At 39.3% G+C, this 26,893-nt stretch overlaps 2 protein-coding genes across 2 annotated transcripts in view; both read left to right on the top strand.

Annotated features, from left to right (window-relative positions):
• The first annotated feature begins 1,820 nt into the window (after positions 1-1,820).
• On the top strand, positions 1,821-10,935 carry LOC116717466 (pituitary tumor-transforming gene 1 protein-interacting protein). The gene is made up of 7 exons (XM_032558889.1): positions 1,821-2,076; positions 2,980-3,026; positions 3,712-3,820; positions 4,822-4,930; positions 6,126-6,191; positions 8,509-8,555; positions 10,479-10,935. Exons 1-7 carry the CDS (start codon positions 1,956-1,958, stop codon positions 10,526-10,528), a joined length of 549 nt encoding a protein of 182 aa, XP_032414780.1. The 5' UTR covers positions 1,821-1,955; the 3' UTR covers positions 10,529-10,935.
• Positions 10,936-13,525: 2,590 nt separating this feature from the next.
• The window catches only part of cdk14 (cyclin dependent kinase 14), a 156,286-nt gene continuing 142,918 nt past the window's right edge, over positions 13,526-26,893 (top strand). The window contains exons 1-2 of the mRNA XM_032558884.1: positions 13,526-13,976; positions 20,426-20,457. Coding sequence (XP_032414775.1) covers positions 13,883-13,976; positions 20,426-20,457 — 126 coding nt within the window. The 5' untranslated portion in view covers positions 13,526-13,882. The remainder of the gene's footprint in view (positions 13,977-20,425; positions 20,458-26,893) is intronic.

The raw sequence follows: 26,893 nt of genomic DNA, 5'->3' as shown, positions 1-26,893 counted from the left end.
ATATGTCAACTAATATTAAGATAAATATCTATGAATGATATTCATTTTTGTGTCCTTATTAATTTACCTGTGAGTGTACAAGTGGAACTGTATGGTTTCTGTTTGTTCTCAGTCCTATAACCACTACATTATTTAATATTTCAATGTGTTTCAAAACTTTTCAAATTTTTGCAGCAGTGAAATTATGCTAAACACTTTTAGTAGTAAAATGTTGAATAACTTAAATTCATTGAGAAAGTCTTTGAATCACTTAAATTCTTTGAATAACATACCTTTGAGCTCCAAAAAACATGCATTTTGCTTATGTAACAGCAAACGGACAGAAAACACTGTCAAGAAAAAAACTTTGTTTAAACTCTGTGTAAAGGAAAAGACACACATGAGTCAACTCAAACAGGTCAAATGTAAAACCATCTTCTTCTGTCCTTGACCTTTTTGCCTCTATCAGGTCTGTTCATCTGTAACATGGAAATCACATGTAGAAAAAAAATTAGCATAAAGATTGGTGAAAAAGATGTAAAAGTAGCTTATATCTGAGCTACAATCCACCGTCACTGTTTTTGTTTGAGTCTGTCTCTGTTTCCAAATGTTCCTCTTATGTGATTGTTAAAGCGCTCAAGCATCTCCTTGCTTGGAACAAAATCTTTGCAGCACAAACTTTGCCTCCTCAGTCCATATTTTATGTGGAGTATGTTGCTGAGTGTGTCCTGTGCCAATACTGACATAGAAAAAACAAATACTTTTGATGTTAATGCTTTTCATGTTGAAATCAATTCTCAGAGAAGGGTAGACATACCTCTTAATGTTTGAGATCTTCTCAGCAAAAGAAAGTGACATCATTTCATGCAGCTTGTATAGCTGTGGAATGTAATTCCACAAATTTAAAGGGAAAAAAACATAAGGCAACAAAGTTGACAAAATATCCTTGGACACATATTTCTTAGAGAAAAATTGTGCTTTTAATTTATTTACTGAAATATTGTTGTATAATTGACTATTTGAGCAGGTTATGAAATTCTATTTACAAGTTTCCAAAAGAGAAATATTGAAAACAATGTTTTTCCATAATATTCCAAGATGGGGGGAAAGGGGACGTGTCCAACTATATAAAACACTTTTAAATTTAATTATATCAATGTTATAAATTGTGACATATTTTGACCCATGCAAGCAGCCAAGAAATTTTTAAGATTCTTTCCTGAGAAGTCCTGAATGTTATTCCTGAATGTCAAAATTATAGAAAAAAAGTAAGACGGATACTCGAATACTCGATCAAACATACTGTATCTCCGGTAGAGGGAGGCTGGGCAACAACCCTCCACACGGTGCTGAAGTTGGACTCTGATTCAACTCTTCTTATTCAGGAATTACTCTCTGAGCTTTAAGAGAATTTAGACCTCTTTAAATACTCTCTACTTGAAAATGTTACATTTATTGGACTGGTCAAACACTGAACGAACTATTTTACAGAACTTTCTAAAAGCACAGCTTCCAATCCAAAGCAGCTATTTTAGAAACACAATAATTGTTATTTCTATTTATTTTGTGTCAAACAACATTAAACAAGGTCATAGAAACCTGAACAGTGTGTAAGTTGTGTTAAATAAATCTAGCACTGACTAGTGAGTGTTGCAAGTTTTCAGGATGGAGCTAAAATAGAATCAGTCTTTATATACAAAGGTGTTTTACCAAATCAAATGAACTGAGGTTATCTTGAAAGTAGCATAAGTGTATTGTACATATATGGATTAGGCGTAATGCTGAAAAGCGGTGAAATGTCCTTTGTTCTCACGCAGAATCGGAAGCTAACTTCAGTGTCGTCAATTCAGGAAGTGACGTAGTCCAAGTAAACAGAAACAGCAGAGACGAACAGCAGTCGTTTACTGTCAACCAGCCGATAGTCAAGTGTTTTAAACGCGGCTCCCGTGTCCAGTCGTCTGGTTATTCCGTTCATTATGTCCATGTTACTACCGGGCAAAGCTACTATGACCTTTTATGTGTTGTCTGTTGTTGGGCTGCTACTTGTTAGCTTTGTTAGCCAGGGCAAATGCCAAACAACTGCACCGCCACCACCCCGTAAGTTCCGACATTTTCTTTCTAAAGTTAGCTTTTACGTGCTGAATTTTTATTGCATGTTTATGAAAGCTTAACTTCTGTTTGGTGACGTTTCAGAGCAAATTAACTTTAGATAGTTAGCTGGATTTAGAAGCTACGTCACAGCTGAATGGCGTGTGTGTGTGCGCACATTGGTAGTCTGTTTCTGACCTTAAAAAGACTTTCTTTTTTTGGTCTAAAACTTCGTTTGGTGTTTTAGCTCTATTACTTGCTGTTTTTCCTTCAGAAGCTTTCAGGTGATTCAGCGACATTGTGCTCTTTGAAGGATGACTTCACACTCTTCACTGCGGGTTGTAACTAACTAGTTAAACATTTTTGTAATTCTTTTTGAAAGTCATTTTTTGATTAAATACTGGGTTTTTCTGACGCATTTTTCTTACTGATGCTGCCTCCAGATGTGGCGAAATCTGTTCTGTCCAACATTGTGAGATTTTCCAATAACTGTGTTTATGTATTTATAATGCATTCCTCATTCCTTCCACTTCTGAAGCTATGAAGGTCGAAAAATATCAACGCAGCTTATTAAGATAAAGGAATCATAATAATTAACCTTGTTATTGCCCTTACTGAACAATAAAACCAGCTCATGTCCATATGGAACCAACTGGGTCAAAGTCTTTGTCAGGAATATTCTTCTGTACTGCAGTTTGAATTATTTATTTTGATTAGATTAACACTGTGTTAGCAGGTTTTAGTACAATTGCAATTTACTATTTTAATTTTATTGATTTAACCTGAATTAATTTCTTCTTGGCTTTTTTAGCTCATTTCAGATTATCCCTTCAGTTTTGAGCATTCACACTGAATATTTGCTGTAAATTATATTTTTCTCGTCAAGTTTATTTTTCATCTCTTTTCATTCAGCATGTTCCATCAACAAGAACTGTGACAGCTGTGTTCCTCATGCTAAGGTGGGTGAAAAGACTTTATAGCTGCTATAAATCCAGACCTTTGCCCGCATAATTTCTCCACTTCATAAATGACGGTTTTACTGTCCTTTGACCTTTCTCTTAAAATAATATCTTATCTTTGATGGTTTCGTTAGCGTGAAATATTTTAAATATGTTTTCTGGATTTATTGAAAGTTTGGGTTTTCATCACTAATAATGATGCTGAATTTTTTTTTTCTTACAATATTTCAATGAAACGTAGTTTTCTGTTTATGTCTTAGTCTTTGCTTAGTCAAATAATCAGCATGTTGTCATAGTAACATTTCCTTATAAAGAGCTTTTATCAGTATATTTGTTTGCACCACTCTGGTGTGTCATGTCCCACTTGGGCGTCTCTGGTGTATCTGACTTTTTCTCATATGTTTATAGAAGATAACATAGAAGATTATTTCTTCTATGTTTGATCGATTAGCGAGATTAGTATTTACTTAAAATGTAATTCTCTTACTTTATTTGACTAATTTTATTTTTGAGGGGGTATTTGACTTCAATTACATAAATAAAGAGCTCTGATCAAACCATAATAACCCAGAATAACCTCCCTCTGGTTAACAGGTCCTTATTGTTTTATCATAACCCAGCAGACAGTGAGTAAACTGTAATAAATGCAACTTCTGGGTCTGATGTTTTCATGTTGTCTCCACAGTGTCTCTGGTGTTTTACCTCCAACAACTGCACAGATTACCCCGTGACCTGGCTGTTGCCCCCAGCATCGCTGTGCCCGCTGTCTCAGGCCCGGTGGGGGGTGTGCTGGTGTGAGTTGGTCTTGTTGCTCTCTCTGTTTACTTTTGACTTTCAGAAAACTCAGACTGCCTTCTTGGGGAAGAGGAAGTTGCTCTTATAGTTTGATTAAATTTAAGGTGGAATTACTTATTGCCGTGATTTAAACATATAACCAAACAAAACCCACCCTGACATATGGAACCTTAAATGCTTTCTAAATAGACATGCCTGTTTAAAACAGGCAAATTCAAGGTTTCCCTTCTATGTTTTTATTTCCGGACCTCAACAGTTGAGTGACATGTTTGTCAGAACTTTCTCTTCCTCTAACTGTGAATTGTTTCACTGTCTCTGACATATCTGTTGACTCTACATCTTTCCCTAACTGCAGTCTACATGCTTCCTCTTTATTTCTTTTTAGAAGTCCAACCCAGCTGCTTCATAGTTGTAAGTTGAAACTGGGTGCAGATCGGGGGTTCCCCGTGTTCACTGAACTGAAGTCTGTGTGTTTTCAGTCACACAGTAACTGATATTTTGTGAAATTAACTTTAGACTCTGTCAGAGTTGTTCATTATTTTATCACTATTCCTTATCTAGTGATGATATTAGCATAGCTTTTATTATACACTTCAAAAACGTTTCATATTTAAACTTGTTTATTTCTGACTCACTTTTAGGACTTAATGTGAACCATGATGCTCCACAATGGCACAATTTATTTCAGTCTAACATTCACTTTGTGTTTTCTGTAGTCTTGTGTTCAGCCACTGGTTAGGCTGCGAGGTCGGGGGACAATATGGAGTAATTATAGTCTCCACCTGATAAGAGACCCTTCTGAACTCTGTGTTTCACTGGAAACTGAAACTTAAAGAGTTTCACTTTAGTGGGAAAAACCTGCAGTATTATGGATAGACCAGCAGGTGGAGCTGCAGCCAAACGTGTTGAGTGTTCTGCAGGATGTTTAATTTCTTGCTGAACCTTAAGGAGCTTTTGAACAGGAAAATGTTTGATGCTAACTTATTTGTGTGTGTCTCAGTGAACTTTGAAGCGCTGATCATCGCCCTGGCAGTGGTAGCCGGAACCATCCTGATCAGCATCAGCGTCTGCTGCTGCTGTTGCTGCTGCTGCAAGAGACGACGCCCAGGGTGAGGTCACATGACTGCATCACACTGTAACATCACAACAAGTCAAGATTCAAGCCTCAAAACATCAACAGAACAAGCAAACTGGTCACTCCAACAAGACCAACTTGTGACGTTTCTTGTTTTTTTCAGCACGTAAAACAAGCTTGAGATTTCAGCTGGAGATATAATAAATAATTAAAGTTTATTACCAATAAACTAACCCAAGTACACATTATCTGTACAATTATTCCAACAGAAAGAGATGATCATTTTAAGCCAGTGTGTTTTGATATACCAAGATAGTGAAGACATTATCACACCAGAACAAGCAAGATCTTATAATAGGATCATGTAGGTATTTAAATGTTTTGTCATTTCATAAAGATGAATATCTGTGTGGTTGGGTTTTGAAGTTTCTGATTGATGATTCACCAACACCAACTCATTGATGCAGTTTTACTGTCAACCATGTGCGGCTGTGGGTCAGTTTCTAACACTTTGCCCCAAATACTACTATCTTCTTCTCTGCTCCTGTGCTAAACATTCCTGCTTGCATGTTTTTTTGCAGACGCTGCTGGATTGTTTGCTACTTTCTCGTTGCTTTAATTAAGGAAACAGAAGTATGATCATACAGTAATTAACTATATTTTTTCCAATTTCTGCTAGAAAGAACTTTCTGTCCCTCCATCCTCTCAACTCCCCAAAAATGAGCATCAAAGACAGTATCAAGTATTTCTCATGGAGTCAGGATGAGATTAACGTTTTGGTGTCATGACAACAAAGAATCTCCTACATTCAGTCTCACAAGGAGCCATTCACGAATCTGCAGGAACTGAACTGAATTTGGCTTTTAAGTTTGTGTGTGTGTGTGGTGCTCAGTCATTGTGCTGAAGTGAAAATAAAACCATCCCATCAGTCAGTCAGCCATCTGGCCTGTCAGTCACCGACAGAACTGTTAGTAGGAATCAAACCTTCCTGGAACTCCACTATCTCACTTCACTTCTCACTTCTGCTTCACTTAGATTTTACTTTTATATTTCAATGTGTTCAGCATCAGTAACGGTGTCATAATGAAGTTTGGAACCTCCTTGTTGCTGCTGCTGGTTTATCAGAATAAAGCGAGTGAAACTACCCATATACCTCCAGTAAACTGAAGGCTTTTTGTCATTTCCTGAGCTGTGGTGTGCAGTGATTCTCATGTTTCCTTTATGTGAAGGCCTGACAGAGATGAGGAGAGATTTGCCAGGAGGAGAGAGGAGATCAGACAGCGCGCTGAGGAACGGTAAGAACTTCTCTCCAGGCCTCCGTAGAAACATCCAGAGCACATCAGAACAGGCTTCATGTGACAGCTGTCCTGGTCCTGTCAGAACTGATGCTGGGTCAGATCGGTGCTTTTTATCAGAAACTTTAATGATGTCTCAGTTCAGAACTTACAGAAAGCTTAGTGTGGTCCCTCCCTCTCTTCCTTCGTTCCTTCATTTCTTCTCTCCTGCCAACATGTTGTTCTTTAAACATAATATTTAAGGGTATGGAATTGAGAATTCTGAAAATTAAAGGATTTTTTTTTTTCATGGGAGGAGCACAAAGACCTCATAAAACACATTAAGAGATTAAATCATTTTGTTTATGGAATAAGTTTTGAATTCCCAAGAATATCTTCAAACACAAAGACATTATTGTAGAAGTATTATGTGGGTTACCACTGCTGCCTTACATCACTAAAAGGTTTCTAGTGGCAGAGCAGAGAGTCTGTTACAGAGCTGATGAATCTCAATAAGAGTGTCTTTGTCAGCACAATATTATTTCAACCAGCTACAGGTAAAACTGAGAGCTCCACACTTGTTTTTTCATATTTAAGCTTTAAAAACGATGTGGAGCTTTAGTCGTGTTTGGACCACATGTAGACCCAGCAGCATCCAGTAGAACCGCCTCTTCTATGTTCTATATTCTATGTTCAGGAACCAGCAGCTGGTGTCTGGCTCCGACCAGCCCCAGAGGAGTTCAATGCTCCTCCAGTTGGATTGTTTAGTGTCAGCAGCTGCTGCTGGTCATGTGCTCAGGACCAGAGGACTACTTCCTGTCCAGGACCGTCCTCTGTTAGAGCAGACACTCTGAGGAACAGAGAAGTTAGTTCTACTCTGGACTGCAAGAACAAGAGCAAAAATCTATCATACTTCACAACAACTCAAGTCTTAGTAGATATGTCCACAGCAACTAATTATTAAACAGAGTTTTGTTGCCCTGGGAGACCAATGTCTCTGTTGTGGATCAAGTCCTGGGCTTTAAAGAGACAGTGCTTTAATAAGCTGATCACATCTCTGGATGACCTCTGGAGATGGAGGTCATGCTGTGGAGGAACCAGGACTTCTAACACACTGCTGCTTCCTGGATTCCCTCATGCTGCAGTCACTTCCATTCAGAGCTCTGATGCTGCTGATCAACTCACTATTATTTCCTTCTGTCAGTTTTACTTCAAAGCTAAACAAGTGGCAGAACCTTCAGATAAGTTCTCATTGAAATTCAGTTTCTGTAATAAAAAATAGTCTAAAACTAAAGTCCAGCTGGAACACCAGACCACCTCAGATGTGTGACTGGCCCAGCTTCAGTCTGTTCCTCTTCCTGTTTGAAGTTTAAGTTCACTTCACTTCAGAAAAACTTTATTAATCCCAGAGGAAAATGAAATATTATTGTAACTCAAGCAAGTTTCTTCAGAGTCCTACATGCTGCTGGCTGTGGCCAGAAAGACTCTCCTGTATTACAGTTGTACCGAATAAGCATCTGACTGAAGAAACTGAGGAAGCTTTTCTAAAACCACAGCAGCTGTTAGAAAAACATTGATGACCTCAGAGGAACCTGCCTCAGTTGGGTTCAGACAACTTTACAAACAAACTAAGAGCAAACCTTTGAAGGAGAAAATGGTAGGCTCAGGACTAAAAACTGACTGGTGCACATGTCAGGCAGGTTTGACTTTCTTTAATCAATTTATAGGCAAATTGCAATCTCTAGAATTGAACCGCTCTTGGTGGGAGCATTTAGTTTCCCTTTGGGATAAAAAAAATATTTCTGAACTGAATTGAAATGAATCCCAAACAGAGCTTACTTTTATAAACTTCATTTTATAGAAAGTACTTCCAACAATCAGGGCTGTTTTGACCTATTTTTCTAGAGAATTTGTGTTAACTGTTAACCATTGATCATCCTGAGACTGCAAACCTGTAAGACGCTCAGCCTTTAGCATACGGAAGGAACTTCTCAGTTACACAAGCTGCAGCTGAAGTCTGGATCAGACTTTTATTGTGTTCTTCCCTCTACCTCTGCTTTCACTTCCAGCTTGTAGAAGGAAGCCATGTTTATGTGGCAGAAGTGCCAGGGCTCACTTCTGTACAAGTCGGTCTATCTGTCTGCCTGTCAATGCACCAAGTTTCTAGAAAACATTATTTCAATCCTTTACTGAGTGTGCAGATGTGGCAGCAGTTTGTACTTCCAGGCTTTGACCCAGATGCAGTAGAGACCGGTTCAGATTTTAGTCAGACATGATTGGTTGAGTCTGGCCTGACGATCAGGATGACCTTTCTGTTTTTTCTGGTTGTCTCCTACAGGAAGGTGGAGAGACAGTCAAAACACGATGAGATCCGGAGAAAGTATGGTGTGTATTAATGTTTTAATGTTTGACATTTCCCCACTAACAAAGAACAGAGAGCTCTGTCATTTTCATGGTAGCCACAGATGAAACCAGACATTTACATACACTGAATATAGAGACACAAACACAATTTTTCATAATGAATTCTGAAGTTAAATCAGACCAAACATTACTTGTTTTAGCTTTGTTCAAATTACCAAAATCTTTTCTATTTGTTAAATGCCAGAAAACTTATAGATAACATTTTTTAGACTTTTTTGTAGCTTTACTCAAATTCAAAAGTTTCCAGTTTACTGAATACATTTGCTCAGTATCATTGATATTTGCCTTTATTCTGCCCCCACCAAAATGTTGGGTTAGAGTCTGAGATTCCTGCAGCTGCTGTCTCTGTAGTGAGTCCATTTTGAAACTATGATGTGATCCAAAGCAACCAGGAATTTTGAAACATAACGGATGATAACAATGGCTCTGGCAGCTGGGAACGGGACGGTCCTCCAGCTCCGTGGACCAATCAGTGATCAGTGGTCTGTTTGGGCCCCTCTAAACACGTTCATGTATTTGTGATCATATAGAATCTGTGGTGATTATGCACAATAGGAAATGACATCTGACTGTGTTCATTAGACAAGGCTCTGTGTAACTTAAATACAGTTAAAAGGTGAGAACACGTGAATTATATACATCAGATCAATATATTGATCCGTTTAAATAGATGGGTGTAAAAACGCTGGTCCTCAGTGAGAGCTGGGTGTCTGTGTGTGCACTAAGACAGGAGAGTGACTGATGTCCAGGCTCTTTGGCCTCCTGCCTTCATCACTAGAAGTCCGTCTGGATTGGAGGACACTTCCTGTGTCCTAACAGTTCAACCTCAGTTTGTACAGATTATTACAGGGATTATCAGACTGATGCAGAATGTAGGTTTGTGGCGGGTGTGTATATGTGTGTGTAAAGTGGCTCAGCTAATGCAGCATTAGCCCAGTGAACAGTCCAGTCACATTTGGTCACATGACAATCACAAGCTTCAATATGTTTTATTTACTGCTTTTTTTTGACAAAGTATTGGAAAATTATGAAGGTTTCAGGTGTTCAGCAATTTTTTCCTAAGCGATTTACAATCTGAAAAGTGTGGAGTGCATTTTTATTCACTGACATTACAGCTGCAACTTTTTTGTAGGCATATGAACAAAACTATCCTAAAGCTGCAGTGATGTTCAGTAGACTCCTCTGTGAGGTCGTACCAGTCCCATGCTGCTGCTTCTGTCACTTCTTCACTAATTCATACCATAGTTGAAATCCACAAATATTTGAGGCCCTCTCTAAAAACTCTTAAAACTGCCTTTTAGTAGTTCCAACACCAAATCTACCTTAATAATGGATTAGTAAGTACAGTGGAAGCTGTCGTAACACTACTGCAGAAGCTAACACCAACAGTTTTCCTCATCTCTGCTCTCAGGTATACAGCCAATCAGCACCAAGGAAAATATCATGGATTGGCTGCCAGCCAACAGTGTGTCAAGTAGCTTTGTGTCTCTGCATTTCAGATTCCAAAGCTTAATTTTCTTTTGAATGTTTTAGATATGTTCCCTAAAAAAAATCCATGAAGTCATGATTTTATTTTTTTTTGTAAATAATTTGGAGTTGCATTCAGAGAAAAATCTCTTGAGTACTGGTCCGCTTAAAAAATAAGTTTTTTGATGACTGCTGTTCCATATGAAACCTAAAATGTCTAGTAGAAATAATTTAACCTGATAAAACAGTTAAATATTATAATAGTATATTTATGGCTGTAGTTCAGCAGAGCTGTTTTCAGTAAAACTCCATTTCATGTGTCTATACTGACGAAGCCTTCCTCGGAGATGAGGTAGGAACATGTATCAGAAATTGACCTGACTTGACTTCTGATGTTGTTCTGCTGTCTCTGTGCAGGCCTGATGGGGGACTCGGACCACCCATACAGCAAGTTTGAGAACGAGTGAAGCAGCTGAGCTGGAGGACTGAGCTGCTCTCATGTTTTCACTTTTAGCTTGAATCTCTGCCTTTTCGTCTCCTGATGCTAACTCTGCAGACCACAGCTGGACACACCCACCCAGATCCAGGCCCAGCTTCCACTTCCTCCTGTTTAACAAACACAAACCTGACTGACTGACTGACTGACTGACTGACTGACTGGTCTGGGAGGACTCTGTTTAGTCTTGGATGAATGTGAAGCCTGTTTTTAAATTTTTTCCTAATTTCATGTATTCAGAAATGTTTTCTCTTTTTAGATATCCTACTTTCACGTTAGTCTTTTTGCACTTTGTACATGAAGAAAATTCATAAATTACACAATTATGATTGCATCATTGACGTGTTCACATAAAGAAAGGTTGTGTAAAAAAAAAAAGTGTTTTTTTTTTTCTTTTTGTGACTAGTTAGCACAGTAGAAGTCTGATACTGCTAACCTTCTGCCACCTCTCAGTACATCTGTTAGCATCATCCAGATCAAGTCTGCTTCTGAAAAATGTTGGCATGAATTCTAAAGCTTACAGTGAGATATGAAAAATCTCATTATTGATTCACGTTTCAGTTATCATGGCTGATTAGAGGTACAGCTCAGAGAATTTCAATATTTTGGAAAAATACAATATTGTTTGTCATTTACATTTAGAAATATAAACTCATCAAATAGATTTATAAGACATGGTGTAATATGTTAAACTTTTATTCTTTGGAAAATTAGAATATTAACACAAATTTCTTTAAAAAAAAAAAACATTTTTAGGCTCTAAATATTATGTAATGTATATCATAACAACATAATCAAGGGGAATCCAACAGAATGACGGTTTCACAGGGAGGACTGCAGCCTTGAGAGAATTTTCCAGCAGGATTTGGCATCTGAACACACTGCCAAAGGTACTAATACCTGGTTCAGTTTCAGAAAGAGGAGTTTTCAAAGAGACAGAGGCCCAATTCCAAGGTGTTAAATTATGTCAAATTTTTTGTAAGTCATATTTGGAAGATATGACATTTTTATAACAACTAAACATAGGTACTTGATTATTCTATAAAATGCCAATGTGTGCTTGGAAAACACATGATACTGCCCCCTTAAATCCAGACAGCATTAATGAAACTTGTATTTGTTTGATCTTCAGCCATTTATATTGTGTGTTTGTGTGACTTTGTAAACTCGGCCTCAGCTCCTGACAGACAAATGGCAGGTATCCCCACAGGATGGCTAAAAGCCTGGGATGGAGGTAGGTCTGCAGTAGAACACAGAAGCATCAACCCCCAGGCCTCAGCAGACTACTAAAACCCACAACCAAGAACCAAGAAGGGAGAGACGGTGTGTTATACAGTTGGAGTCACAGTAAGAACCACAGTGTGCCATGGAGTGCTTCTTTCTTTAAGAGAGCATCCTGAAGCCAGGGGTGTGTCCATCCAACCAAGGGGGTTTCCTGTATCCAGACCCCTTGGTACTCCCAACCTGCTGGACAGACATTGAGCTACCATGGTGATTGGTACACAGTCGCCCGGTGGTGACTGTGCAGCGGTCCCTCTGAGTTGCAGTGGTCAGCATGTGCGTTTTCTTTCCTGTTAGAATTGGATGTCTGTTTTTGTGGTTCCTCTTTAAAAGATTTTAAGTAGTATAAATAAAGAAATATTCTGTATAAAGTTGAACGATTCCTGTGCGTTATTCCCTGCCTAATGTTCTCATTACAGCACTGTTTGATAACTAGGATTAATTGGAATGTATCTGTGACTGAATTGAGCTGACTGTCTTGTAAAGTGCCTCCAGATGACATTTGCTGTGAATAGGCGCTTTACAAGTAAACAGAACTGATTTTAAGTGAGTTGGAAGGGTTGCCAGGAGACAACGTCTTCCTAAGAACAAAACCTAGCAGCACCACTGAGGTTTGCAAGCTTCTGGAATACGAATACACATGGCCAAAGAAAGAGATGTTTGTTCATAATGCAATAAGTTTGTAAGAAAAACTAATTGCATATTGGCTCAAACATCACCTCACCAACTGTAAAGCACGGTGGTGAAGAGCTCATCATTCAGACTGGTTTTGCAGCCTTGGAACCTCTGCACCTTGTGGTCATGACCTTGACTCTCCTCGACATATTTACTTAAGACTGACTCAACTAACCACAAACTACAATAAGCTAAAGTATGATAAAGAGACACCAACAAAAGCATAGATTGTGCCTCCATTATGTTTCAGAATGCAGATGTGCTGTTACTGTACATCCTGTAGTCGCCTCATTAACAGCCACACAGCTAATAAAGGAGCAATTCAGACTAATAAAGCGACGCATTTGTCTCCATTCTCCCGAGCTGCAGTGGAAGTCATTAAAAAGCCGCCTGCATTCCTCACATGCTTCAACTGAGACATGTTGGGATGCACATCCAGCTGAGCTGCACCGCTGCCGTGGTGACTGCAGCACCCCCCCCCCCCGACACACACACACACCCACACGCACACCCCATCAGATTGGAGATGGGAGCTCACACACAAAGACATGACAGAAGCTCCTGCTCTGGGCTGCAGCTTTATATTATTGATGGGGCTCTGGACTGCTCGCTCCGCTCTTTTTAATCCATCCACTCCACTGGAAGTCCTGACAGGGAAACATGATGTTATTGTGGGCATGATCTACTTCAGCAGCGGTGGACAGAGGAGAAAATGCAGAATAATATTAAGAAGCAATAAAAACAAACAGGGATGTGTTAGATTGTGTGTAAAATGACCCGGTCCAGTAAAGGGCAGTAACCTGGACCAGTCCTCCTCCTGCAACACATTGCGGGGCGGCGCCGCTCTCTGACGGGCGGTCCCTGGGACGAACCGAAGCCCTCATCTTCGCGGGACTCCTCCAATCCCCGCATCTAGGGCGGGGTCCTGAAAAGAGAAAGAGAAGGAGAAAGAGAGAGAGAGAGAGAGAGAGAGAATCCCCCCTCCCCAACCGCCCCCCCCCAAAATATGACATCCAGATTGCGGAGAAGCTGGCAGCGACTGGGACCCAGAGAGAGGGGAAAGAAGTGAAATCTGGAGAGGAGGCTTTTCCAGGAGCTCAACCCAGAACAAGCGCTTCGGAGCCTCCAGACTCGGGAGACTTTTTTCTTTGTCTCTTTTTCTTCTTCTTCTTCTTCTTCTCCTTTGAAATGTAGTTGTATATTTGAGAAAAGAAAAGCCCAGCCTCACTAGTTGATGAGAGAGGTTCTGAGCCGCTAAGGCTCCGTTTTGCAGAGCTCCGCAGCGCGCCGCAGCTGCTTTTGCACAGCCGAACATCAGCAACCGTTTCCCCGCTCCAAACCGCAGCCGCCCCGCTGCCTTGGTCCCGAAATGTGCGACCTGATGCCGGCCTCCCAGCCCGCTGAGAAGATAGGCAAGATGAAAAAGTTGAGGAGAACTTTGTCGGAGAGTTTCAGAAGTATCGGTGAGTAACGGGACTTTTCCTCCCTCCACCGTTTTTTCCATCAGCACTTTTGGGCCAGAACCAGAGTTGGTTGTGAAATGCCTCCAGAAGCAACACCAGAGCGGATCTCTGCTCTCAGCTTAGCTTTTAACACAGTCTCCATGGTTTCTAGTCCTAGAAACGCTCTAAAGATCCCCATGACATTATTCATATTTTACATTTTACTCTAATCTGTTTAACCAACTTCCGGGAGTCGCTTTGGGGAACAGAAAAGCCACATTGTCTCATGTGAGAAAGTGATCATCCGAGAGTCCAGTCTGGATCTGCTGTAAACCAGCAGGTCTGAGCCCAGACAGTTACTCATGCTTAATATCACTTCATTGATCAGTAATAATAAAAGTAACAAAGATAGTTGCAGGTTCAGTGTTTCCAGAGACATTGAAACAGAAAAAAATGTTCAAAAACCTCTTTCCAACAGGAATATGTTTCTTTCTGTCACTGGAAACACAAATAAAATCCTTCAGGTTGTTGGACTTAGATTCTGTTGACAAACCCAAAAGAATGACAGTTTCAGTTGGGGTCCTTTATGAAAGAGAGTTGCAAGATTTCTAAGAATTGTTTTGCCCACATTACAGCAGAAAAGTGGACCTGAACCCATGATATTCTTTTTTTTTTTTAATTGGAGAATAAAAATCTCATATTCACTCTTAGAGATGAAAGTTTTGGAATAATTTATGTATTTATTTGCTATTTATTTGGTACATTGGTTTTTTAAAACTATATCTAAATATTTGTTATTAAAACAATTCAGTCTGAAATTAAATTAAAAGATGAAAATAAACAAATAACTCAATATGTGTTTTAAATAATGAAATAAACATTTTATTGGGTAAAATTTAATAACGTGTTATTCATTGATCATTTGAAATAAAGGACTTTGGATTAACAGATTCATTATTGCACAGCAGAAGGGGTTTAATGGGACTTTTTTTCTTTTTCTTTTTTACAGAATTTGAACCAGTAGAAGCTAAAACTGCCATTTAAAGAGTTCTGATTTACAGATAAATATATATTTTTTAAAATCTTGATTAAAAATGTATATATTAATACAATTTTGACTTGAATACTGCCCTGAGTGTGATGTTTTTTCAACAAATGTACTAAATTAGTTCAATAATTGATTCATCCCATTTAATCATCTCAGCCCTAAAAAGTATTGCTTAGGATCAGGGAGCCGAAAGTAAACAAGTTAGTATTTCTGATTTTTCTGTAGTTTACATGTTTTTGCTGTACCCTTTCTTTCACTGACAGCCATATTTTATTTTAAACTATTGTAAGAAACTGAAAGACTAAAAGAACTCAAACTACCGTAGATCTTGTCTGGGAACTGATTGGAGGCGGTTCTTCTTGCAGAACAGACGGAGGGAACGTGGACATCAAAGGTCCAGGTTGGGTTTGTCTAATGACACTTTGAAATTCCTTCAATGATTTAATTTGGGGTGAAATATGCAAATCCCTTCCAATCCTTCTTTAAACCACCTCCTGTTTTTTTAAATGGGTCAATGATTTTCTCACACATTAGTGGAGATCCACGTCTCCTCAAAGACATACTCTTTCACAGATCCAAATAGAAACAGCTGCGGGTATTGTAATGTAACAGTGTTCTGATTTACTTTAATATACTGTACCTTGCATGATCAGAAAACTACAAAATTATTAAAATCAGATCTTTTTAAGAGAGTAAAAATATGTTGAATCTAGTGTTCTACAACCTCCAGTTGCTTTTCAGGAGTTCCATTGCTTTTACTAAATGCAGTTGTTTAAGTTGTTTGCTTTGTTCAGCATTTTTATGCACTAAAAACAAAAGAAATAAGGTTTCTGCTCCTTCTGGTGTCTGAAATCGGATCATTTTCAGCTTGCTTGGTACCTCAGAATGACCGGCTGGTTGGAAACTCAAAAACCCAATCATTTTCCAGTTAGTGAATGCCCATAACTGATCACTACCAGGTGGCACTGACCATAGTCAAAGAAAACACAGCAATGTAAGAAGTGGGAATGCACAATATATCAACACTAACATCGGTATCGGCTTGATAAATAAAACGGGGCTGATATTAACAACCAATATTTATTTCCATCTTGTTGCTGTTTGTTTGTTTGGTTGGTTATGTGACATTGATAATGATGCAGCAAAGGATTGTTGGTAGTTTAGTGAAGCATAGAAGCAGTGAAGAAGCCAGCAGTGGTCGTTTTTTTTTTTCAATGTGTCAAAACGGCAGTGAAATATTTATACTATACCACTACACATAATATGGGTTATCAGTCATAACAGCAATATTAATATCAGATACCGACACCAGCCAAAATGTTAATGTCGGTGAACATTTGGAGTTTTGCTGTTACAGTTTTTCTGTTTTCTTGAATGGTTGCTTTGCAAATTTTCCACAGTAAATGAACCCAACCCATCTCTCTGTGATCAGTTTTAATTTGATGGAATTTTATGTAGATAACCAAGGATTATGAACAAAAACAAGTCTGATATTTCAGCCATATTTTTTGTGTATGTGTATGCACAAAAAATATGCATACACATATTATGCAAAGAATCAGTCTTTCTTCTTTGTCTTCAGCATTTTTCTGTAACTTCATTACATCACTCCAGACAGGGCTAACATAGTTACTTCAGCATTTTTTTGTCTTTTTGTTTGTATGACTGAAGACTTTTTTTCTGGAAATAAGTAAGTTTAAAAAACTAAAAAATAAATACGTTTTCTATAATAAGGAGGATATTTTTTTGAAAAAGCACACAGCCATATTCAATAAATTAGAATATCCATTATGATGAGGCTCTTTTGTCAGATTAAAAGTAACTTTTGAACATAACCTTTAAGCAGGTAATAATCATACCTTTCATTAAACCCTCAGGGTTTTATTGGTTGAAATAATACAGCATTGCTCGTTGAAATGCTATGTGCAAATAGCAGAAGTCTTTCCTACAGGGAACAGATCTTCAACAAATCATAGGGGCCCAAAAGGGCAAAGGTCAATATTTCATGTGAGAAAAAACTGCCCCTAAGAGGAAGCTGGGCAGTAAAGCACAAGGAGACGGGGGTAGAAACAAAGGGACTCCACTACCATGGATCAGGACTGATGGCATGTTTGCCTGGTGACTGGAACAAGGCCGGTGTTTCTGTGGATAAATCGGAACATGCTTCAGATTAAGAGCAGCAAAAGTTTTTATTTTTCTCCTCTCCTTGATTTTGCTGAGTTGGCGGAGGAGCTTGTGCAATATTTATGAAGGTTTGCTCTTAATTTGTTTGTTCTTGGTCTGTTGTGTGTTTTCTTAAGCAGTCACACTCGTACCCGTCTCTCCTCTCTGCTAGCAGTAATTCTCCTTAAACTGTGAGGACAAAGGCAAATGTGGAGGTTGCTTTAATATCAGCGATGCAGCCTGAAGGATCCTGAAAGAAGGAACATCAGATCTGATATTTCCTTACAAGGATAAGACTGTTTCTTCCTGGAGGACGTATACAGCCTCTATGATCAAAAATGAACAGGAGTGAGTCGGGGTCAATGTTGCGAGAGAAAGAAAGATTGGCATTGACTTTTCCTGTGTGCTGATGCACGGCTCTTATTGGCTATCTTTCCTCCCATCTAGATCAACACATCTGAGCATCGATCGGCCGCTTCCTCCTCTCCACGGATGCTTTAACAAAGAATGCGAGCCGTATTGTTTATGTCTTTGTTGCATGGCTGATCCGACTGGTCCCAGTGGACCGGCTGGTACCGATCACTGAACTGAAGCTCTGTACAGCAGAATGCAAGGTGGATGTTTTAACTGCAGCAGCCTCCCTTCATCTACTTAATGAAGGGAAAGAGGAGAATGTTGTTTTAAGCATCATGAATGTTTGGAGGTGTCCTGACAGGGAGATGACTTTCTCACTTTCTGAGCTGTCAGCTGGAATCCTGGCTGGAGGAGGTTCTGGGCCAGCAACAGTCCAGCCCATCTGTTATAGTAATAGACTAAATACCACACATTAACATTAAGAATATATCATATGGTGCTGTTTTTTCTGTGTTATTGCATCTTTACCTTCAGTTAATAAATAAAACCAGTTTCTCCGATTCTCTCCGGTGCAGATGGTACTCGTTCTCCCGGCAGGGAGCGTCAGTCGCCCCAGGCCTCACAGGAACAGATGAATGTCCTCTGAGTGTCTGGTTGTGTCGCTTTGGGTCACCAGGAGAGGTGTTGTTTACAGAGTTCAGGTGTTTGAGTTGCAGTGTTGAGGAAAAGCATTTTCAGATTTCTTCTGTTTTTGATTTTCGGGGTGTTTTTTCACCCCTGATAGTCCGGCAGACCCGGGTCGATTGGGGATGTAATTTACAGCATTTGTTCATATTCAGCTGCTGTGGTTCTTTTTCACACTTCACCGTGTCAAATGAACAAAATGCTTTGAAAAAGCTGAAGAAAACAACATAAAAATCTGTGAAGAAGGCACTGAACACAACTTCTTTTTTCAGGAAATGTAAACAAAAATGTAATGGAGTCAGATTTTAGAGTTTGCAGGAATTCTCTTTTGTCTTTAGCAGAAAACCAGAAGCCACTTCTCCTGCTAGTGATAGACTTGCAAGTTTGTTTTAGTTGTATTTACCCAGAATGCCTTGGCAGTAGTCTGTTTCCTGCTTTTGAAGCAGTCTCCAGTCTTCTTGGCATTCACATAAGCATTCAAATATCACCAGAGTTTGCCTCAACCGAGCCGAGACCGAGGTTGGTAGGTGGACCAGAGTTCACTTTCTCTGGTCCACATTCACTTCTCTCCAAACAAACCGGATTTTCTAGGCAAACGGACTCAATGAAAGTTCAATGAAAGCTCTGTGAATGCACCATTACCTATTCTTAAGTGATTCAGATAGTCAAACAGATTTTATTATAAGTCAAAGATTAATTTTAAATGAAAATTTTATTTATTTAAAAAAAAATCTATTCAGACCTACCTGATACCTTTAGCACAGCTAACAAACTCACAGATTGAATCAGATTGTGTTTCAGAGCAACACCTCATTTATTCACAGGCTTTTTTTAATGGATTCTGATACTCAGCTATCTGCCTGGGAAACATAAGTAATAAAGCTTTGATGAAGATTAGACCAATACACTGTAATCAGTCAGAGTATTGAAGGTTTAACAGAAGTTTTTCTTCCCATTACCGCCGGCATTGTGCCCTTGAGCAAGGCTATTAACCCCATCAGCTGTTCAGTGACTACAGGGTCCGAGTGAGGCTCCACCTCCAGGATGCTGAGATGTGATTAAGGATGTTCTAACTCTCCTGCTTCTGCTAAACTGGCAAACTGGGGATCTGAAGAAAAACCACCTCAGTGATTCTCTGCATAATGATCACTGGAGTCCAACAGTATCTGTTAATAAGGCCATTGGCTGTAGGAGCTCCATAATAACTCCAACATAACTCACATTTTAAGGTTAGCCTGTAATCCAAAGTCAAAAAGCATTTTGGCTTTTACAAACATATGGGTGGTTGTAAATAAATACAGAAGGATTAATTGTAAAAAATTACAATTATAACTGAGTCAGAAAGCAAAGCTCTCGATTTACCGGTCGATCTATGTTCCCACCCTCATCTATGGTCATGAGCTTTGGGTCATGACCAAAAGAACGAGATCATGGATACAAGCGGCCAAAATGGGTTTTCTCCGTAGGGTGTCTGGGCCTAGAGATAGGGTGAGAAGCTCGGTCATCCGGGAGGGACTCAGAGTAGAGCCTCTGCTCCTTCACATCGAAAGGAGCCAGTTGAGGTGGCTCGGGCATCTGGTCAGGATGCCTCCTGGATGCCTCCCTGGTGAGATATTCCGGGCACGCCCCACCGGGAGGAGGCCCCGAGGAAGACCCAGGACTAGCGAATAAAGGCAACTAGAAACAAAAATCTTATGCTCTTGTGTTGAAGTGTTGGGTCAGGCTAGTCTGGTCAGAGTACAGCGATCTGAGACGGCGAACGTCGACTTTATTCAGGCTTGAACTGGTGGGATGAAAGAGGTGGAATATGTTTGGCATACGGGTATTGTCTCCGTTTATCAAAATCTCTTCACAACACGCTCAAATCAACACAACGAAATGTATATAAACTTCTAAAATAAAAAAATTAACCAGTTCATTACATAAAAAATAATTATTCCAACAGTCAGAAATAGAAGCAAAGTCAGTATTTCTAACTGACCTAAGACAGAAAATGTTTTGTCTGATTTAATGCCACTTAGAGGGAACAAAGCTTTTGTGTAATTTCTTACCCTGAATAACAGGTTTCAGATATAAAACACTTGTAATATAGCAGTCACTTTTGTTTTCAGGAATGTGATGTCTTACTAATGTGTGTTTATACTTTTTTATGCTTTTTAAGCTGATTCTGCTGTCAGTTCAGTTAGCATCTAATTTGTGTTTTCTCTGTTTTTCCTTGCAGCTTTCAAGAAGGAAGACAGCAGCTTTGATGAGGTAGGTTGAAATCGTAGAGGTTTGGGGAGCGAGTGCCATCCCTGGCCCGGTTTCAGGGCTGGGCTGTAGCGATGTGTTTGCCTGAAATGATTTTTCAAGGTCTCATTGGCCAGATGTTGTCATGAAGGACTGCAGTGCAGTTGATTTTTCTCAGTTCCCTGTGGATCCTGTGGGAACTTGGTGCATATGGTGTGTAATATATTCAGCTCTCATCTCAGAGACATCCCTCTGGGTCAGTCACCATCACAAGACTGCTTTGGCCTGCCAAGTGAGACGCCAAACCAGACTGGCTCTGCTCTCAGGACTCGGATGGAAATGTATTGTATTAGTTTCCTTCATGGGAACGCCTGAGTTTTCCCTGCTTGTTCTGTTTCAAACAATACAATTAGCTCAGGATCTTTTTGGAATATTCTCCTGCTCACATTAGCTGTATTTCCATTACAAATCTGCACAAAACTGTGTCAGTATTCCGCTAAGCTAAAACAAAAACACAATTTAGCAATTGTGGTGTTTCCGTTATAAGAAACCCTTCCCTTCTGAAGCTGCTACCCCCGCGACCCGACCCAAGAAAATGGATGGATAGATGGAAATTAAAATCACACATGAAAAAAAATGTTAGTCATGAGTCATTAACAAACATGCTGTGCCATAATCCTCCCATTACTTTTCATGGTTTACGCCAGTGGGAACATCTGGTTGATCAAACCAATATTGATATGGCCAAAAAAAATCACCTCATCCTAGCGAAAAACGTTTTCTAAATAAAAAAGTTTTTTTTTTTTTGGCTGCGTTTTCATTTTTCCTGATGGAAAAAAAACAAATCTAAAAGCTGCTTGGTGTGTGTGTTGTTTTACAATAATACAGTTCAATTCTTCTGTTTTGTGTGAAAATAAGGAAAATCGCTTCAGTCTCAGTTTTTCCTGATTCTTACTGAGCCAGCAGGCCTGAGCTGGTCTGACATTGCAGGCCTGGATTGATTTCTCCCACATTCTGCCTCAGCTCCAGTGAGATAGTCAGCTTCTTGATGAGGCAGTCAGTGGCTCTCAGACTGCTGGGACGCCATGTTTGTCCTACCAAGGTATTCATGCCTGGCTTATGTTTAGGTGCAGCTCAGCATTGCTGGGTTGCTGCAGATGGCTTCCTGAAGTGCTGCCCCTGCTCCTCAGCAGACACATGGCTTCTCCAGTTTGGAACTCTTCCAGTTCATGGTCTGCAGGGACGCTGCCTGATGAATAAGTGATAAGATGGCAGCAGTCTTTGTGTTGAGGTTGCATGCAATGTGTTGCTACTGTGTGGTTGCTTTATTTGTTCTGTTAGGCAGATGCAGATGTAAAACCGTTCAGCTGAAACCTGGAGCCATCGAGCAACAAGCTGACACAGAACTGCTTCAGGAACATGTTCTACTGTAGTTCTGCCTTCCTTTGTGTTTTTTCCTCTTTTCCTGACTTCGACTGATGATGCATTTTGTTTCATCTGAATTTGAGGCAGTTATTACATCTGCATGAGTTATTATATTTTTTCCCCCTAAAATAAACATGATCATACGGTGAGACAGATTAAAAATACCTTTTTGAAAATAATCTTTAATCAGACACGAATCATATTTTTCAGTAAGTTCACATATCTCTATAAAATAGTTTTTTTTTTTTTTTGGTTTGATATACCGTAATATTATTTTTTTATATTCCAGGTTTTATTAGCCATAATCAGAAAATCCTCATAATCAACAAATAAAAGACTTGAAAACATCAGTCTGTCTGTAATTAACCTACATAACGCTTTACAAAGTGATGGAGTTAGTGGAATAAATATATATTTATTTTTATAATAATTAGCTGATTTCATGAATATCATTGTACACACATGCATGCTGGGCTGCATTTACAAATGACAAATTAATATTGTTTTCTTGTTGTGTTTGTTCTATAAACAGACCTCACGCATGCAAAAAACTCCACCAGACGCTGGTTAAATTGTCGGCTTGCTTTTTGTGTCTTCACACTTTTGGTAATTTCACAAAATAATTAAGTTCACGTTGGTTCTGATGATGCATCAGCTTATGGCCACCAGGGGGACGTTTCTGCCTGACCTGGTGACTGGAATGAATTGCTCCTTTGGAACTCCACTAAATATGATCTCCCAATATGAAAAGACAGAAAAGTTTGGGGTGGATTAGAGGTTATAATCTGCTCATCATAATTCACCATCACTCTGTTAGCTCAGACTGAGAGCAGCACAAAGTTTTTAGACAATGACATACAATTTACTTGATTTACACTTAAGATAACAGCATCGTTATTACAGTTTATGTCCACAGTTCATGAACATGCTGAACTTCTAACAAAAACTGACAACATGGCTTAATAATATGAATACAAAATGTCTGCATGGATGGAAAATTAATAGGCAGGAAGTGGCGGAGCACTGCTGAACCTCTTCATCACCAGTAACTATTACATTTACATTAAGGTCAAACAGATGTTTTTTTTTTTTTTTTTTCCCAATCTGGATTGCTGAAATATGAATGTAATTCTTTAAATGTCTGTGGAATTACTTGGGATAAGTTGAATTAAAAACTTGAGTGAAATGAACTCAAACTGGAACGTGTAAAAAAGACGGCATGTTTTCCAGGACTTCTGATTGGACCATGCTGCTTTCTAATTTCTTCCCTTCCCACCAATGTCTTTATATTTCTTGGCAAACAGCCATGAATACTCACATATCATTGGACAATTCCCTGAAATGATTTGGACTGTGTAGTCTGTGTTGCTGTTCATGAGGGGACTTCTGCAGTGAAACAGACCTTTTGTAGAAGTCGGTAGCATGGGAATTAGCTTGACCATTTGCTATAAATGGGACTCACTGCTGAAGAAGAATGTGAAGAATCCGAGGGGGGAAAGCTGTCTTCCTGTTCTGCAACATGACAGACCGCAGCCACAATACATGAAGATGTTGGGATTTAACTGCATGGGAGCCAAACAGAAAGCAGCTCTGGTTCACCTCCACTTTCTGTTGGACTCATGATCATTTGATCGGACTGCAGGACATCCACATTTAGCAGACAGAACAAACACAAGCTACTACAATTTCTATTCAGTAGATGTCCTTGTAGAACAAGTGAAAAATTAATTTCTCATTTTATATGCATAAAAAATATGTAATAAAACATTTATCTGGAGGATATTGATGAAGTAGTGACTTCCTTCAGATCAACCAGATCCTGATAGCCGAGCAGCACCCACCATTTCTCCTGATGCCTGAGGAACAGTCACTAATCTGTGCGACTCCTGGGTAGCTACACCAGTCTGCATCCTGAGTCTCCATGGTAACTAAAAACTAAAGAGATTTTCATGAAGCAAAAGTGTGTGTCTGAATGGTGCAGCAGGTGGAGTAAGTGCTTCCGCACTTTTTCAACCCAAACAAGTCGGACTCAGAGAAATCCACAGAGTTTTTGTTTCCTTCAAACTAACAAACAAAAAATAAAACTTAGAAAGAATTGCTGCATTGTTAGTCCAATCCTCCTTCACCCTGTGTCCATTCAGTCCACCCCTCCCCTCTCCTCCCAGTTGCAGTGTCCCTTACACATTATTTCTAACTATAAGCTCCTTAAATAGATTATGAAATCAAAATATGGCCAAGTTTTCATCCCTCATATTAAAGCAGGGAGTCTTAACAATGTAAGCCTCAGAAGTATCATGTCTCAAGATGTAAGGCAGGACTATCTGTAGAGTAAACACTGCAGTACATCCATCCATCCATTTTCTGTACACCCTTGTCCCTAGTGGGGTCGGGTGGGGTGCTGGTTCCTATTTTGTTTTGGGTGAGAGGCAGGGTCACCCTGGACAGGTCACCAGTCTGTCGCAGGGCAACACAAAGACAGACAGGGCAAACAACCATGCACACACACACACTCACACCTAGAGAGACCAATTTACCTGACAGTCATGTTTTTGGACTGTGGAAGGAAGCGGGAGTACCTGGAGAGAACCCACGCATGCACAGGGAGAACATGCAAACTTCATGCAGAAAGACCCTGGGCTGGGACTGCAGTACAGTCATGAATTATTAAATGTCCATATCACATAGAATTTGATCTGATTATACTTTAATTGAATGTTTTTTAGGATGCAGGGGGTCACACAGTCTGGAAGTTTAGACGCGCCTGGCATTTGATAAGTAAGAAAACTAAGCAACAAAATTGTTGGATTTTGCAGGATTTTATTTTCTTCTTGACTTGTCGAAAAACTTTTACTAACGTACTTACATTTACTACATTTACTAAAACTTGTTAAAAGCATTAGTTTGGACTTGTGATAAATGCCATTCTCTATAATTTTACACATCAGTGTTTTAGTTTTTAAATTTTTGTAATTTTTATGAGGAAAATAACAATAGTACGCACAAATTGTATTTGGAAGAATCTGCAAATTTTTATACCTAATTTGACACAGACAAAATTTTAAGATTTTGAAACATAGCTAATTCTTGACCAGATTGTGGAAGCTGTATATTTTTACAAATGCGGTTCCTTCTTTCTTTCTGTGGTTCAGTTGGTCGTTTCTTGGTCCATAGATTCTGCTGCTCACTGTTCTATGCCTCCATTTAACTGGGATGCAAATATTTCTGAGAAAGCTGGAAAGTGCTGCACTCATCAAAAACCGACTGAAGGGAATAAAAACCCTGTGCTTGGCCAGGTTCCCCCTCTAGATGTCTGTTTTTATGACCTGTCACTAAGTGTATCCAAATAATTTCACATTGGCAGTTTTCTTGTTAGCTTAGAGAATCTTTTATGGTAAATAATTTTCTCACCAGTCATCTTTGGACCTTTGTTCCTTTGTGTCTCCGTTAGTCTGATGTCCCTCTCCATTCTGCCTTTGTCTCGCTCCAATTAGATTCTCATTCTAAAGGGAGCTGCATAATTTCTTGTGTACTGTGTCATGATCAAAAATTGATGTAGCAATTTTTGTTCTTTAATTACCTCAGGTTCTCAGATAATCCTTTAGAAACAAAACTGTATCATCTGATCCTATGAATTCTGGAGAATATTTTCTTTAAAAAACCAACAAAGCAAAACAAAACAAAAAAAAACAGCTCTTCTGCTTCAAGCTTCTTGCTGCTCTCATTTGTTTGTGTCCCTGCATGAGTCTGGAATCCTAATGTTCCTTCTGCATTTGCAGCAGGATTATATCAAACCAGACTTTTTCATAATTTCTCATACAAATGTAGATAAACATTATTTAGACAACCGTTTCAATGGTATCTTAGCACAAGACCTTTAAGTTTAGTCTTAAAACTTGACTTTTGGTGAGTATTAATCTCTGTGTTTTGGGCAACTCAGTAACAGAGATGCTGCTACTGTATGATGTGGAGACAAATGGCACATCTCTGATTTTCTGTGGTAAATCAGCTCAACCTCAGTCAGATTAGACAGAGAGCATCTGTAAAAAATAGATTTTCAGTCTTGCCATGGATTTATAAAAAGATTTGACTCTTCAGCTTGACTAGGACATTCTACAACAGTATATCCAACAATCTAAACCATTCCACTGAAACTGAAATGCTTAGGTCTTTATGACGATGTTTATTCAATAAAGTTGTTTGACAAAAGCTGCATTTATATTCATATAATAGGAAAGAGGCTCCACATGTTAGAAATTCCTGCAAATTCCTGCCTGCAGTATTTCCCAACAGAGCATAAACATACATAGATGGATTGAAGAGCAAAAGCTTTCTTTTAATTTATTCCTTTCTGGATCAACTTCAGATGTTTAGTTTGACAGCTTTGAAAATAGCAATAATTGCAGAGTGCTGGTAGGGGCCTCTGAAATGACAAAGAAAAAGGTGCTGATTAAAGCATTATCTGCTTCATGTTCAGAAGATCCACAAGCTTTAATGTGCTGTATGGATGGAAACCTTGACACGAATCCAATAAGGTATTGAGTGAGAGGGGGGAAAGCAACAGAGAGCAGCTCTCCAACTTATCGGCCCGTGAATCAACAGAGATAAAAGCGCTCTGATCAAAGTGTGAGAGGGATGGAGGTGGTTTGGAGGCAGTTTAACCTGCAGCGCTCAACACTTTGTGGTGTTGATTAGAGCTTCCCCCTCAGTCGTGATAAGAGTGTTTGTGACCCCCACCCAGGAGCCGCTCACCTTGCTGTGGAACATTACGGTTCTGTGCCGCTCGCCCTGTTGTAAACATTTGGGGCCCGGTTTTTATCAGCCCTGCAGCTCAGGTTTTTGAGTTTCATCATGCGGGGCTCTAAGGTCATCTAGAATGATAGTGAGAGATCAGATGTGCTAAGAGGATTGTGATTACTATTGAAAGGGAAGAGTTTAACGATGACTTTGAGACAAAGGGAGGTCAGTTTGTCCCACTCTGTGGGCCTGAATGTGGCGAGGAAGCTCAATGTGAAGTCATTTCAAAAATAAAGTAACT

This window comes from Xiphophorus hellerii, chromosome 3, assembly GCF_003331165.1.
Source record: "Xiphophorus hellerii strain 12219 chromosome 3, Xiphophorus_hellerii-4.1, whole genome shotgun sequence".
Lineage (NCBI taxonomy): Eukaryota > Metazoa > Chordata > Actinopteri > Cyprinodontiformes > Poeciliidae > Xiphophorus > Xiphophorus hellerii.
Note: the sequence above shows the minus strand (reverse complement) of the source record. Positions and strands in the feature narration are given on the sequence as shown.